General features: G+C 39.3%; 1 protein-coding gene across 2 annotated transcripts in view; it reads right to left on the bottom strand.

Moving 5' to 3' along the window:
* The window catches only part of LOC140199656 (protein mono-ADP-ribosyltransferase PARP14-like), a 95,795-nt gene that overhangs the window by 41,162 nt on the left and 39,762 nt on the right, over positions 1-14,871 (bottom strand). For both annotated transcript variants that reach the window (XM_072262100.1, XM_072262101.1), the window contains 4 exons: positions 8,459-8,692; positions 6,140-8,367; positions 5,812-6,045; positions 5,502-5,723 (listed from right to left, as the gene is read on the bottom strand). In XM_072262100.1, the coding sequence (XP_072118201.1) occupies positions 5,502-5,723; positions 5,812-6,045; positions 6,140-8,367; positions 8,459-8,692 (2,918 nt within the window). The remainder of the gene's footprint in view (positions 1-5,501; positions 5,724-5,811; positions 6,046-6,139; positions 8,368-8,458; positions 8,693-14,871) is intronic.

The following is a 14,871-nucleotide window of genomic DNA, read 5'->3' as shown; positions in this document are numbered from 1 at the left end:
GTGCCAAAACCTTTCATTACGACCCAATTACCTAGCACTTATGTAATTTAAATGAACAGCAAATGATGACATATCATCAACCTTTATTATTGACTCCATTTCCTTCTGCATCAGAGGTTCACAACTTTTTTTATGTCGTGGACCCCTACCTTTAACCAAGGGGTCCGTGAACCCCGGGTTGGGAACCCCTACTGTACAGACACTGCCTGACTGGCTGACTTATTTTCATAATTTACTGTTATTTGCTTTTTGGTCCTAATTACCATATCTACAACAGTGCAGCAAAGGAACAGGTCCATTGTTTCCATGCCAACCAAAGTCTATTAAAAAGAAAAGGTATGACAAATTTAAATCAGTATTATATTTAAGCAAACTGTGAATTTACGATTGGAATGTTAAATGTCCCTCATGAGTCAAAAATACAACTTATATCATCAGATACAAATTTCATGACATATGCTGGTGGTTTCAAACCCGATTCTGCTGTTCAGGACTGGGATGATAATGTCATTTGTAAATTAGCAGATGGTTAACAAGTTTGCAGATGACACCATACCTGTTGGTATCATGGACAATGGAGAAGACTACTTAAGATTCCAACAGGAACTAGATGAACTGTGAAAGTGGGCCAAGGAATGGTAGATCAAACATGTGAAGTACTGCATTTTAATAAGTTAAACCAGGACTTAACAGTGAATGGTAGTGCTCTGAAGAATGTAGAATAGAGTGACCTAGAGATAGAAGTAGACAGCTCCCTAGATGTAGTGACTCAGGTAGACAGGGCAGTGAAGGAGGAGCTTAGTACACTCACCTTCAGTGGTCGGGGCATTGATTACAGGAGTTGGGACATCATATTGTCACTGTACAAATTGCTGGTGAGACCACACTTGGTGTACTTTGCACAGATCTGGTCACACAGCTATAGGAAGGATGCCACGAATCTGGAAAATGCGCAGGAAAAAACCACGAGGCTGTTACTGAGACAAGAGGGTTTGAGTTATAAGGAGACAGTGGGGACAGTGGGACTTTTATTCCTGAAGCAAAGAGGACTTATGGGAGACCTTACAGATTTATAAAATCATGAAGAGGGTGGATAAGGTGAATGGTTGCAGTCTTTTACCCATACAGGGGAGTCTAAAACTACAGGACAGGGATTTAAGGTGAGGGGAGACAGAATTAAAAAAAGGAGCCAAGGGGAGGCCTTTTCCACACAGAGTATGGTGGGTATGTGAGGAAGCTGTACAGGCTGGTATAATTATAATGTTTACAGGACAGGTAAATGTTTAGAGCAGGGGTTCCTAGCCTTTTTAATGCCATGGAGCCTTACCATTAACAGAGGGGTCCGTGGACCCCAAGTTGAGAACCCCTGGTTTGGAGGGTTACGGGACAAATATGGACCAACGGGACCAGCTCAGACAGACATCAGCATGTGTGAGTTGGGTAAAAGGGGGCTGCTTTCTGTGCTGTACATATTTATGACTTTCAACATCTTAAATCACTCACAAATACACTACATACATTTTTTGGTAATAATTCAAAGTCCTTGAACACCAACAGAAGCAAAACACAGTATTGGCAATTTGATACCAGCAGGCTTCACTGTGTGAATTGGGCAAAATAAGTTTAATCTCAATAATTCTTGTCAGTGACTATAATCCACACAGTTGCAAGGTTGCAATAGGAAGCGATATTGAAAGTAAGAAACTAGAAAGGGATTGCATCTCAGGTAAAGTTTTATTTTCATAAGTGTCTCTCTGTAAAGATTTGAGCTTTGTAGAGATTTGTGGGTTGCTGGTATCATAACGAAATACACAGAAAGTAGGAACCATATGAGTCAGAGGAGTAGATCTGTTCAAAGTTCAAAGTAAATTTATTGTTGAAGTACATGTACAAAGTACATCACCATGTACAACCCTGAGATTCAATTTTTGTGGGCATACTCAAAAAATCCAATAACCAATATAGAATCAATGAAAGACCCCACCAACAGCGGAGATAACCAATGTGCAAAAGACAATAAACTGTGCAAATAAAAGAAAGAAATAATAATATGATTGCTTACACTGGCACAATTAAGCGGCAAATATCATTCACCAAAATTTTGCTTTAAAATACAAACTCATAAAAAAAAATACATTCTGTGAATGTGAACTGGACACCCAAATGGTGTGTTGTCTCACAGGTGCCAGGGTCAGGGACATCTTGGATTGCATCCACAACATTTTGGAGGGGGAGGGAAAGCAGCCAGATGTCTTGGTACATATTGGTACCAATAACATAGGAACGAAAAGCAAAGAGGTCCTGAAGAGAGATTTTAGACAGTTAGGCAGAAAGCTGAGAAGCAGGACCTCCAGCGTACTAATCTCTGGACTGCCAGTGAAAGTAGAAGCAGTATGATCTGGCAGATTAATGTGTGGTTGAGAAGCTGGTGCAGGGAGGTTCTTGGAATCTCTTCTGGGACGGGTATGACCTGCACAAGAGGAACCCAAGGGGGACCAATATACTCGTGGGCAGGTTTGTTCGAGCTGTTGGGGAGGGTTTAAACTAATTTGCCTTGGGAACTGGGTGAAAGGGCTCAGGATAGGATGGATGGTAAAAAAGCAAAGGTAGTGTGCAGTCAGACTGACAAGAAGGGCAGGCAGATGATAGGACAAAACAAGACAGCAGAAGTTACAGTACAGGCATTGGTGATGGCTAAAGAAGAAATTGCAAGGCACCTGGAAAGAAATGGATCCATCAGGCAGACACAGCATGGACTCAGCAAAGGCAGGTCCTGTTTTACAATCTTAATGGAGTTTTTCCACTATCCACCGCGCTCGTTACATCTTCAGAGGGGAACTGATGGAGGTTATTTACTTGGACTTCCAGAAGGCGTTTGATAAGGTGCCACATAAAAGACTTATCCATAAGATAAAGATGCATAGAGTTGGGGGTGATGGATTAGCAAGGACAGAGGATAGATTAACTAACAGAAAGCAGAGAGCTGGGAAATATGGGTGTTACTCTGCTTGGCAATCAGTGGTGAGCGGTGTGCCACAGGAGTCGGTGCTGGGCCTGCAACTGTTCACGATATACATTAACGATCTGGAAGAGGGACTGAGCGTACTGTGTCTAAGTTTGCTGATGGTACTAAATTGAATGGAAAAGCAAATTGTGTGGAAGATACAGAGAGTCGGTAGAGAGATATAGATAGATTAAGTGAGTGGGCAAGGATCTGGCATATGGAGTACAATGTTGGTAAATGCAAGGTCATCCAATTTAGGAGAAATACATGAGCAGATTATTATTTAAATTAGGGGTAGGCAACCTTAAGCACGAATGTTTTTCTAGCATGAGTTATTCATTAATTTGAGGCAAAACATAACTAGGTGTATTTAATGGTTAATTCCCATATTTCAAGGGTTTTATGGCATTTATCTGGCCCACCATCTGCTCATTAATACGCGATCCGGCCCACAGAGGCAAAAAGGTTGCCGACCCCTGACTTAAATGGTGAAAGATTGCAGCATGCTGCTGTGCAGAGGGACTTGGGAGTGCTTGTGCATGAATCACAAAAAGTTGATTTACAGGTGCAGCAGGTTATCAAGAAGGTAAATGGAATGTTGGTCTTCATTGCCAGAGGGATTGACTTTAAGAGCAGGGAAGTGTTGCTGCAAATGTATAGGGTACTGGTGAGGCCGCACCTGGAGTACTGTGTGCAGTTCTAGTCTCCTTACTTGAGGAAGGATATACTGTACTGGCTTTGGAGGCGTTGCAGAGGAAGTTCTCCAAGTTGATTCAAGAGATGAGGGGTTAGACTATGAGGAGGACTGAGTTGCCTGGGACTGTACTCACTGGAATTCAGAAAAATGACTGGAGATCTTAACAGAAACATATAAAATTATGAAAGGCATAGATAAGATAGACGCAGAAAAGTTGTTTCCACTGTAGGTGAGACTAGAACTAGGGGACATGGTCTCAAGATTCGGCGGAGTAGATTTAGGACAGAGATGAGGAGGAACTGCTTTTCCCAGAGAGTGGTGAATCTGTGGAATTCTCTGCCCAATGAAGCAGAGTAGGCTACCTCAGTAAATACATTGAAGACAAGGTTGGATAGATTTTTGCAAAGTAAGGGAATTAATGGTTATGGGGAAAAGGCAGGCAGGTGGAAATGAGTCCTTGGCCAGATCCGCCATGATCTTATTGAATGCTGGAGCAGGCTCGATGGACCAGATGGCCTATTCCTGCTCCTATTTCTTATGTTCTTAATATAACAACTGGTATCATCCCAAAGTCACTAAACAATCCCATTAAACAAATAGGGCTACACAGCTACTGTATATCTATGTAAATCTTCAGGAAGCCACAATAGTAAATACCACTAAAGTAGTCCAAAAGTCCCTAGCAATTGAGACATGAGTGTGCTTGGCTATGCCCATACCTCAGGTTTTACCAGCTTGATCTGAGAAAAAATATTTTAAATACAAAAATGATAATATTAAAAACACCAGAAAAATGCTGAATTAAAAGAGGAAATTGAAAGACTATGGAACATGAACAGGGTATATATACATTGTCCCAAGTGGTAACATCCCAAAGTCACTACACAATAGCATCGAACAATCAGGCCGACACAGCAATATTTATGTAAATCTCCAGAAAGCCACAATACTGAACACCATAGAATAGTCCAAACATTTCCAGGAATTGAGAAATGAGTGTGCTTGGCTATGCCCATACATCAGGTTTTACCAGCTTGAGGTGAGAAAAAATAAAAGTTGCAGGTACGTTTATTATCAAACTATGCACGCAGTATACAACTGAAATTCATCTTCTCCAGACAGCTACATAACAAAGAAAACCATGGATGCAGTTCAAAGAAAAACATCAACTCCCAAGCGCAAAACACTAACTGCGTGAACAGCAACAAGAGCAATAATAATTAAAAACATGAGATAAAGAGATCTTTTCATAGATGAAAGGAGACTTGGGTGTGGATTCAGAACAAGAGCCTTAATCACAAATAGTGAATCATCTGTTCAGATAGTTTGAAAGGAACAAACTTTATTGTTTTAAAACATAACAAAACTCAGTGCAAGAGCAATGATGTAATGACGACATTATGCAGTAAAATGAAGCCCATGTAGGAAGAATACTCATCACCGTATAACTAGCTAAGGCCATCACTGCCGCTGAAATGGAACAAATCTGTAAGAGTTGTGAGAATTGTTGAGGATTTGGTGAACCGAAGCAGTTAATTAAAGGAAAGGAAATCAGCTTTTGAAGGTGCATTGATTTGGAAGGATTTGAAGTTGTCAACAAGATGGCAAATGAATCAACAATGGTTCAGAGTTCCAGAAACACATTCCATACAGAACCTGAATAACACTGTAAATACTTTATCAAATTATTATCTCTATAGAAAATACAAAGCAGAATCAAGGAAAAAATGCTCATTATATCAAAAAAGTTATAGCTAAAAATATTCAGTACAAGGTATGTAATTTTCTTCTAATCCTCACCTGAACGACAAGACGATCATCAGGATGTACCACAAAGTAAACTTTCTTAAGATGAGCTGATCGTCTCTCAGAGCTGAACTTCAGAACTGTTTTAAACATAACCTGTGCAACAACATCCTTTGGAAAAGATAGCTTGCCACTACCAATTGCCGGGAATGCAATGGAATCCTGCTGCGATTCTTCAGTGTTCTTCAGGCAATCTCTGATTATGTCTTCAAAGACCTGAATTGTAATTTTACATTTAATCTTCAATACACAATTTTCAAAAAATATGATTTGCTCCACAGGTGCAAACAATAAAATGTGTTACCTTTTCTGCATTCCTACTTTGTTCCCAACGAGGAAAAACAGCATGATACACTTCATTACAGTCAAGATTACATCCTTGAGTTTCATATACCATTCCCATGAAAGGTTGTTTTCTCTTCTGTTCTTCCCACAGTAATCGTTTGAGGCTTGGGCCGGCTTTCTCTAATATTGCTTTGGAAACTGCGCATGAAGAAAGATCCAGATCCATTCCAATGACGTTGACAATAACACCAGCCTAGAAATAGGAAGTCAAATTTAAAAATAAAGGTAAAATAAAATTTCTGGAATTACTACCAATTTCAAATAAATAAGTTACACTGAAGCCTTACTTTCATATCTTGAATATTTCCTTTGACGACAAGGATGTTTAGACCTTCTTTAGTTTGGGCTTCATGAAGACATTTAATACTTCTGTTTCTCATGTTGCCTGAAGCAATCCTGACCTGCTGTGAACTATTTATCAGGTCACCAAATATTTTCTGAACAGCATGGGAAACAGCATGGACAGATTGAGCATCATTATTTACCAAGTGGATCTCACTGAGTGTACTCCCTCCTTGTAAGTTTGCACAGTGTTCCCTGACTGTCATGGCAATTATTTCAGCACATAATTCCAGTGGAAATCCAAATATTCCAGAACTAATAGCAGGGATTGCTATAGATTTAAAGTTATAAGCTTCAGCTAGATGAAGACTCTCCTTCAAGGCACTTCTTAATCTCTTTTTAGCTGTGTTTGGATCGGTATCTGACCACCTTGGACCAACTGCATGAATCACTGCAGAACACGGTAGTCTGCCAGATTCAGTAAGAACGGCCTCACCAGGCATAAGAGGTCCTCGATGTTTAATAATCCAATCACAGTCTTTTTGTAACACTGTTCCAGCTGCATCTGATAGAGCTTTTGCAAGACCACCAATATGCTTCAGGTCTTCATTGGAGCTATTGACAACCACATCAACGTGACTCTCACACAGGTCTCCTTTGTAAACAGTAATGGAAGGTCCATTAGGCATCTGTACTTTACAGGAAGTCGGGCTTAAGTCACCATTTCCTTCCATGTGCTCAATAGGTCTTACAAAACAATGAAACTTTCTCTTTGCTGTGGAAACAAGATATTCTTCATTTTCTTTGTAAGACTGCTTTATTCCTGGTCTGTTCATTTTGAACATCTTACTGACTATTTTGGAAGCTTGATTCAAAAGTATATCCTCTGCCTGACAGACATTCTCTTCAAGACCAACGACAGAAACGCTTGCATGATTTTCCTTATTATGCACTTCTATTTGAACACCTGGAACATTAATTTTCTCAAAGGCCATCAAAAAGTGCAGCACTCCACAAGATTTAAAAGGAATGTTTCTTTGAATGATTGTGTTCTTTTTGACAAATTCACTGAGCTTTTCAAAAGCTTTGCAGACAGCATCCGAGTAGCCAGAGATAATAATCTGCGCATGCCTGTCCAGGGTTTTCTCTTCAATATCAACCCGTTTACTTTGGGAATTCAATGATTTATCTAATTTTCCCTTTATATCTGTCCATTCATTCTTTCTTATGACACTTATGTCTTGTATCTCAATACATTTGAAAGTGAGATGTCTTTTGATTTGCTTTTCTGCTTCACACAAAGTGTCTTCACTGCCAGTCAACACAACAGAGTTGCCCTGAATGTCAAATGCAGCACTGATTCCATTTGATGTAAAAAGGTGGGAGGAAACTTCTTGACAGTGTACTTTTCGTAGAAACTCAACAAGACAAGGGTCCAGATTAACCTGTTTCTCCTTCATCTCAAAGAGTTCTTCTAATAACTTGCTTTTAGCACAATAAACATCCAAAGATAAACCATATAATATTAAATGGCATGCATTTGGGCTGTACTTCATGTTAAGATTTGGAAATTGTTTGGTAAAACTGCTTTCAAGACCATTGTTTAATAATAAATCATATTTAGCTGGAGGAATTGGCACTACCTCAGATATACTTTGTTTTTCCCTTTCTAATTTTTTAATGGCATCATTCACAATTGATTTGAATGTTTGTTGCAGAATGTCCACACTCTCAGCCACGCCAGTGATGATTACTTTTCCCTTTGAAGTGTCTGGAATAACAACAACATTTTGGTTCAAATATTGACGCAAATCATTCTGAATTATTTCCCAAACTGATTTATTTGTGTCGTTTATATTAGTCTTGTACTTTGACAGAATAGAAACTAAATTATCTGAAGCCTCCTTTTTCCAGTTCTTTGCAAGATTCTCAAATGAACTCATATGCTTGGAAAGTGCTGGGGAAATATTGACCAAGTTCGATTGGCCTGATTCTGGGAATGCAATATTACAGTGGCACGAGGACATTCTGTCCATGATTTCTGCAATTCGCTTTTCATCTTGTTTAAGAAACCGTAGAATGTAGGAATCAATTTCAAACAGAAAGGGATCAAGCATTTTCACCACTGGTCTTTTGTTCCCATATAAAGCTGATCCAATTGATTCATAATAAGGATAGACATAAATTGGGGTTTTAGAAATCTTGTGTTCTTTAGACAGAATGACATCCAGAACTGCAAGCAAAACCAAAAAAATGTTAGAGAACAATAGGTTTAAATGTCCATAAATTTCTAATTCATCATTATTTTCCAAAGTACATATTACCTTCAGAATCTTCAAAAGAGATCACAGCTGCAGTATGCTCCAGTGTCATTTCTAAAGAGCTTACAATTCCATTTCCATTTTTAGCACTTTCAAAGTATAGTTTTAGAAGATCTTCACTGATGCTGGAAGGCAGGTTCTCCACTCTTAAACTCCTAGTTTTTTCCAGCATCTTCGCTCCAATTTTTTGCTGCTTCAGAAACTTGTTAGAACATTTTTGAATAAATTCAGAGAGATCTAAAAATAAAGTTGGGGGAAAAATAAACCTGTTAAAGGAATTCCAATTTTATTGAAAAATTTATAATTTAGTAATTAAAGATTTCAATTACAAAGCACGTCCAACACAGAAACAACTCATTCAACTTGACCAGTATATGATGTTTAAGCTCACGTAAATCTAAGGATATTCCTTTCTTCCCAATAGAATTGTTTTGAATGTACCGGTACTATTTTCAATCTCTCTCTGTTGTAGAAAGTTCCTCATTCTCCCCAGTCTTTTGGTAAAACTGTTTCTTTACATTTCCTTTCTGGATTTCTTGCTGACTCTCTATTACAATGGCTTTACTTTATTCTTCCTTCGAAACGGAAACATTCTCCATACAACATTCCTGTGTCGTGCTACCACTGAGCTACCGTGGCACTCCAATGATACTGCAATACAGGATATATTTTGAAGATAAACCTTTAATACCTGGATATTTCACACTTATTTCTTTGCTAACCTTCAATCACTTCACAGCTCTAACGGAAAGTTACTGACCTGAAACACTGCACACAACTGTAGTACAGCAGAAATGTAGAGCAATGGACTTGCTTAAAACTAATGAACAAAAATAGAATTCCATTCAAGGATTATTTCTATAAATCCTCAGGATTTAATTCTGGTGCTTTTTTTGTGCACTGACCCAGCTTTAGGTTTCTTTGGCAGGCAAGGAGCAGCAGGAATAAACTATCCTTGATATAAAGAAGACAGACTGCAAAAATAGAGGAATAAAATGTAATTTTAATTCCATCTTCCTCTACTTTTCTATGCATAATTTTAAATAAATGGGAAGCAATAACCTATGTAATACATCTACATATTAAGAAGGCAGCATTAATGACAGAACCAGAATATTGATAGAATATGTACATACACGTCCCCGTTTAAGTGAATTCAGAGCTCAAAGCAAAGGTGTTGCAGAATAACCTCATAAGGGCTCAAAATATCCTTGGGATTTTTGTGACTGAGACCATGCATAAGATCTCTCTTTACGCTGACGACTTATTGGTTCATATATCTAATCCTGACTAATCTATTCCTGCCTTGCTAAAATTATTCAATGAACTTGGAGATTTTTCAGGATATAAAATAAATTTCAGTAAAAGTGAATTGTTTCCTTCAAATGACTCTGCCTCTATATATGACAATACTCCTTTTAAAGTCATGGATTCTTTTAGATATTCAGGTATCATAATTACTAAAAAATATAAGGATCTTTCTAAAGCCAACTTTATTCCTTTAGTAGACTCTATGAAGTATTTATTTAGTAGATGGAGTCCACTTACATTTTCACTTGTTGATCGTATTCATATAGTTAAAATGATGATTCTACCGAAATTTTTATATTTATTTCAGAAAATCCCTTTTTTTTGACTAGGAAGTTTTTTGATCGAATTGATTGTATTATTTTATCTTTTATTTGGAATAATAAAAGACCAAAAACTAGTAAATGTCACTTACAAAGATTGAAAAAGGATGGAGGTCTTGCTTTGCCCAATCTAAGAAGGTATTATTAGGCCGTTAATGTGCGATACATGTCCTTTTGGTTATATTGGGTTGATAAGAGTAATCGGCCAATTTGGGTAGACCTGGAACTGCAAGTTGTTAAGCAGTTTTATTTAACCTCGTTATTGGGAGTTGCTTTACCTATACAATTAGCTAAAGTTGCTAATTTAAACCTATATCCTGTGATTAAGTATTCTTTACAGATTTGGCTCCAGTTCCGCAATTTTTTTTAATTTTAAAAAATTTAAACTTTGTAGTTTAATTTATCGAAATTACTTTTTTAAGCTTTCTTTGAGTGATCCAATTTTTTTACTTTGGAAGAGTAAAGTTATTAATTCATTTTTGGATTTATTTAAAAAAGATAAATCGATGTCTTTGGAACAATTAATTGATAAATATTCTCTTTCTTACTCACATTTTCTGCAATACTTTCAAGTTAGACATTTTTTACAAAAATATTTAAGTAATTTTCCTTACATATTGGAGGCTGACCTGTTAGATACTATTATGAGTATGAACCCTTCGATCTAGGGTTCTATTGGAAGAATTTATAATTTATTATTACAATGGGATAAGCGTCCTTTATCTAAGATTAAACAGGATTGGGAAAAGGAACTCAATTTGAATTTTATGAGGATTGGATGCGGATTTTGAAGTTGGTTAACTCTTCTTCAATTTGTGCAAGCCATTCACTGATTGAATTTAAAATTGTACATCATTATCATTTGACAAAGGACAGACTTCCTAAAATATTTTCTAATGTTGATAGTTATTCTGATAGATGTAAAACTGAGATAGCTACACTATATTGGAACAGTTTTGGAAGTCAGTTTTTTCAACAATTTCTAAAGCACTTAAAATTAATCTACAACCTAGTAAATTAACTGTGCCTTTTTGGAATAATTCCTCAAAATATTCATGTTATTTCTGTGTCTGACCATCATGTTATTGCATTTGTTACATTGATAGCGAGGAGGGCCATTTTGTTGAAGTGGAAGGATACATCAGCTCCCACTTTGTCACAATGGTTCTCTCAAGTGATGCTATGTCTTAGTTTGGAGAAAATTAGAAGTCAAACCTTTGAACCTGTATTTGATTTTGAGAAAAGATGGGGCTCATTTGCTCATTATTATCATTCGAGCCAATTGACAGATTTTTTTCCACGATCTAGTTGTAAATTTTTTGGTATCTTTTCTTTTCTTGCTGGCGGTTTGATGTTTATTTTTAGAAGCTTTTTGTATGACCCATGGCTCCGGGGTTGTACACCTAATGGGTTTTTTGCCCACTTTTTCTGCTTAGTATGTTTTTTTTTGTTATCCCAAATTTTTTTCTATCTTTAAGATAATGTCTTTTGTGAGACATTGTAACTGTTGTTACTTAACGTACTCCTGTTACTTCTTTTGTATAATATACCGATAAAAAGATTTGAAAAGAGAAGAAATTTTCAACAAGAGAAAACTTGATATTTCACATTTGATTCCTTGATTAGAGCCTCCGCAGAATGATACAATTCACCTACTTGTTAAAAACAGAAATAAAAATCATCTAAATCAGCCTATTTACAATATATTAGATTAAAGCTTCTAATATTGCTTGTGAGAGGAGCCACTGAGAAAGAACAAAGGGATGGGGATTCTTAGTGGGAAGCACATTTGCAAAAATAATTCAGAACTCTCTGATTCCCATGAAATTGTTTAAAATGCCAACCATTTGCAGTGGTAAATAGGGACCCAGATCATACTGCATGAAACAGATAAATGGTTTGAGTGCAGTATTGTGGCTGTCCATCATGTCTGACAATGACAGGACCTTGTGTAGAAGAGTTTTTAAAGTGGAAAACCGTTGCACTGGGCAGTTCCACTCTTTCAACCTCGCAAGTCCAGGTCCAGTGGTACAAACAAGCATCACAAACCGGGGTCCTCCTTGGTTGCAGAGGATGTTCATGACGTCTTCTGTGCCTTGTCATGCCCTTTGCTTTCCACGGAGCGTTACAGTACAGCCTTCCTGGCCATAGGATCTCACTATAGATCTCATTCGTCCAGTCGCCAGAGCTGACTTTGCATGCTGGGATAGGCACGTCACTAACTCACTGGTGTATGAGGCAGAAGACTACCCTGGAGCCCAGTGATAGGCCACTTTAGAAATGGTACCTCCGTTTCAGATCATTCCAGTGACAACACTGAGAGCAAAATAACTTCCTCGTCTCCAATCTGGCTGTAGGTGTGTTAATGAAAACACAATGAAGATACACAGGTGGAAAATGATGCTTGTTTGCAGGTCAGTAATATCACTGCTGCTTTTAAGGCAGCAAGTCAAATCAAGTAACTATATACCTCTATACCATCAAATGAAACATTTCTCCGGACCAGGGTATAAAGCCATTTTCAGGACAGTAGCGACACGCGGTGCATATGGAAGGGCACTGAAAACATCAACTACAGGACATCAACTGCCTGGGCTGGTGATGCCTCCCTCCCAGATGCGCTGAACAACTTCAACGTTCGTTTCGAGGCGCAAACTCACGCAGCAGTGAGGAAGACCACTCGTCCTCCCAATGACCAGGTGGTTCTTACCTTGGCCAATGTGAGGAAAACTCTATGCAGGATCAACCCACGGAAGGCTGCTGGGCCAGACAATATTCCTGGCAGAGTGCTCAGAGGATGTGCAGACCAGCTGGCAGATGTTCTCACTGTCATCTTCAACATCTCCCTGAGCAGTGCCGTCGTTCCAACGTACTTCAAGGCCGCCATCATTGTCCCCGTGCAGAAGAAGTCTTCAGTGTCCTGCCTCAATGACTACTATCCCGTTGCACTCACATCTATCATCATGAAGTGTTTCGAGAGGCTCGTCATGAGGCACATCAAGACCCTGCTGCACCCCTCACTGGACCCCCTGCAGTTCGTGTACTGTCCCAACCATTCAACAGACGATGTCTTTGCCACCACCCTTCACCTGGCCCTCACCCACCTGGACAAAAAAGACACATATATTCAAATGCTGTTCATAGATTTCAGTTCAGCACTCAACACAATCATTCCTCAGAAACTGATAGGAAAGCTGAGCCTACTGGGCCTGAACACCTCCCTCTGCAACTGGATCCTAGACTTCCTGACTGGGAGACCTCAGTCAGTCCGGATCAGGAGCAGCATCTCTAACACCATCACACTGAGCATGGGGGCCCCCCAGGGCTGTGTGCTCAGTCCACTGCTGTTCACTCTGCTGACCCACGACTGTGCTGCAACACACAGCTCGAACCACATCATCAAGTTCGCCGATGACACGACTGGGGGGGGGTCTCATCAGCAAGTAGGATGAGTCAGCATACAGAGAGGAGGTGCAGCGGCTAACGGACTGGTGCAGAGCCAACGACCTGTCTCTGAATGTGAACAAAAGAGATGGTTGTTGACTTCAGGAGGACACGGAGCGACCACTCTCCGCTGAACATCGGCGGCTCCTCCATAGAGATCGTTAAGAGCACCAAATTTCTAAGCCCAGCAACGTCTCTACTTTCTGCGAAGGCTGAAAAAAGTCCATCTCCCTCCACCCCATCCTCACCACATTCTACAGAGGATGTATCCAGAGTATCCTGAGCAGCTGCATTACTGCCTGGTTCGGAAATTGTACCGTCTCGAATTGCAAGACCCTGCAGCGGATAGTGAGGTCAGCTGAAGGGGTCATCGGGTTCTCTCTTCCCGCCAATACACCACACGCTGCATCCGTAAAGCTAACAGCCTTGTGAAGGACCCCACGCACCCCTCATACAAACTCTTCTCCCTCCTGCCATCTGGCAAAAGGTACCGAGGAGTTCGTGCTCTCACGACCAGACTGTGCAACAGTTTCTTCCCCCAAGCCATCAGACTCAATACCCACAGTCTAGTCTGACACCAAACTACACACACACACTCACACTCAACTGAACACCACTCCACTCCCTTTGCAAATTTTGCTAATTTCTTTCACAATACCTGCTAAAACATTGTTTACATTTACATCATTTATTATGTTGTAACTTGTCCTTTACTATGACTGTTGTCTTGTTTATTAATTATTGTACTGTCTTGCACAGCTTTGTGCACTTTATGTAGTCCCATGTAGGCCTGAAGTCTAGTGTAGTTTTGTGTTGTTTCACGTAGCACCATGGTCCTGGAGGATCGTTGTTTCATTTTTACTGTATTCTGTACCAGCAGTTATGGTTGAAATGACAATAAAAGCAACTTGACTTGATAAAGCACTGCAGTACATAAATCACATAATGACATATGAAAGCAAGGATGAAATCTACAGATAGATTATACACAAATAAGCAAGCTAAAGTGCATAAATTAAATATTGTAAGGTACAGAACAGATTTACCAGTGACACTTTGAATGCAATTTGGCAGCGAGTTCAGAAGCCTAACAGCCTGAGGGAAGAAACTGTTTCCCATCCTGACCGTTCTTGTTTATAATGCATCGGAGTCTCCCGCCTGAGGGTAAAAAAGTCAACGAGAATGCTGGATGGATGGGTGGGATCCTTACGCAATGATCCGGATAAATGTCCCCGATGGATGGTGGGGAGACTCCATGATCCTCTCAGTCACTCTCTGAAGTAGCAACTTCTGGCCCGTTGCTCAGCTGCTCCCATAGCAAATGGCGATACAACTTGTCAG

Source organism: Mobula birostris, chromosome 6, assembly GCF_030028105.1.
Source record: "Mobula birostris isolate sMobBir1 chromosome 6, sMobBir1.hap1, whole genome shotgun sequence".
Lineage (NCBI taxonomy): Eukaryota > Metazoa > Chordata > Chondrichthyes > Myliobatiformes > Myliobatidae > Mobula > Mobula birostris.
The sequence above is the reverse complement of the archived record's forward strand: the minus strand, read 5'-3'. Positions and strand labels throughout refer to the sequence as shown.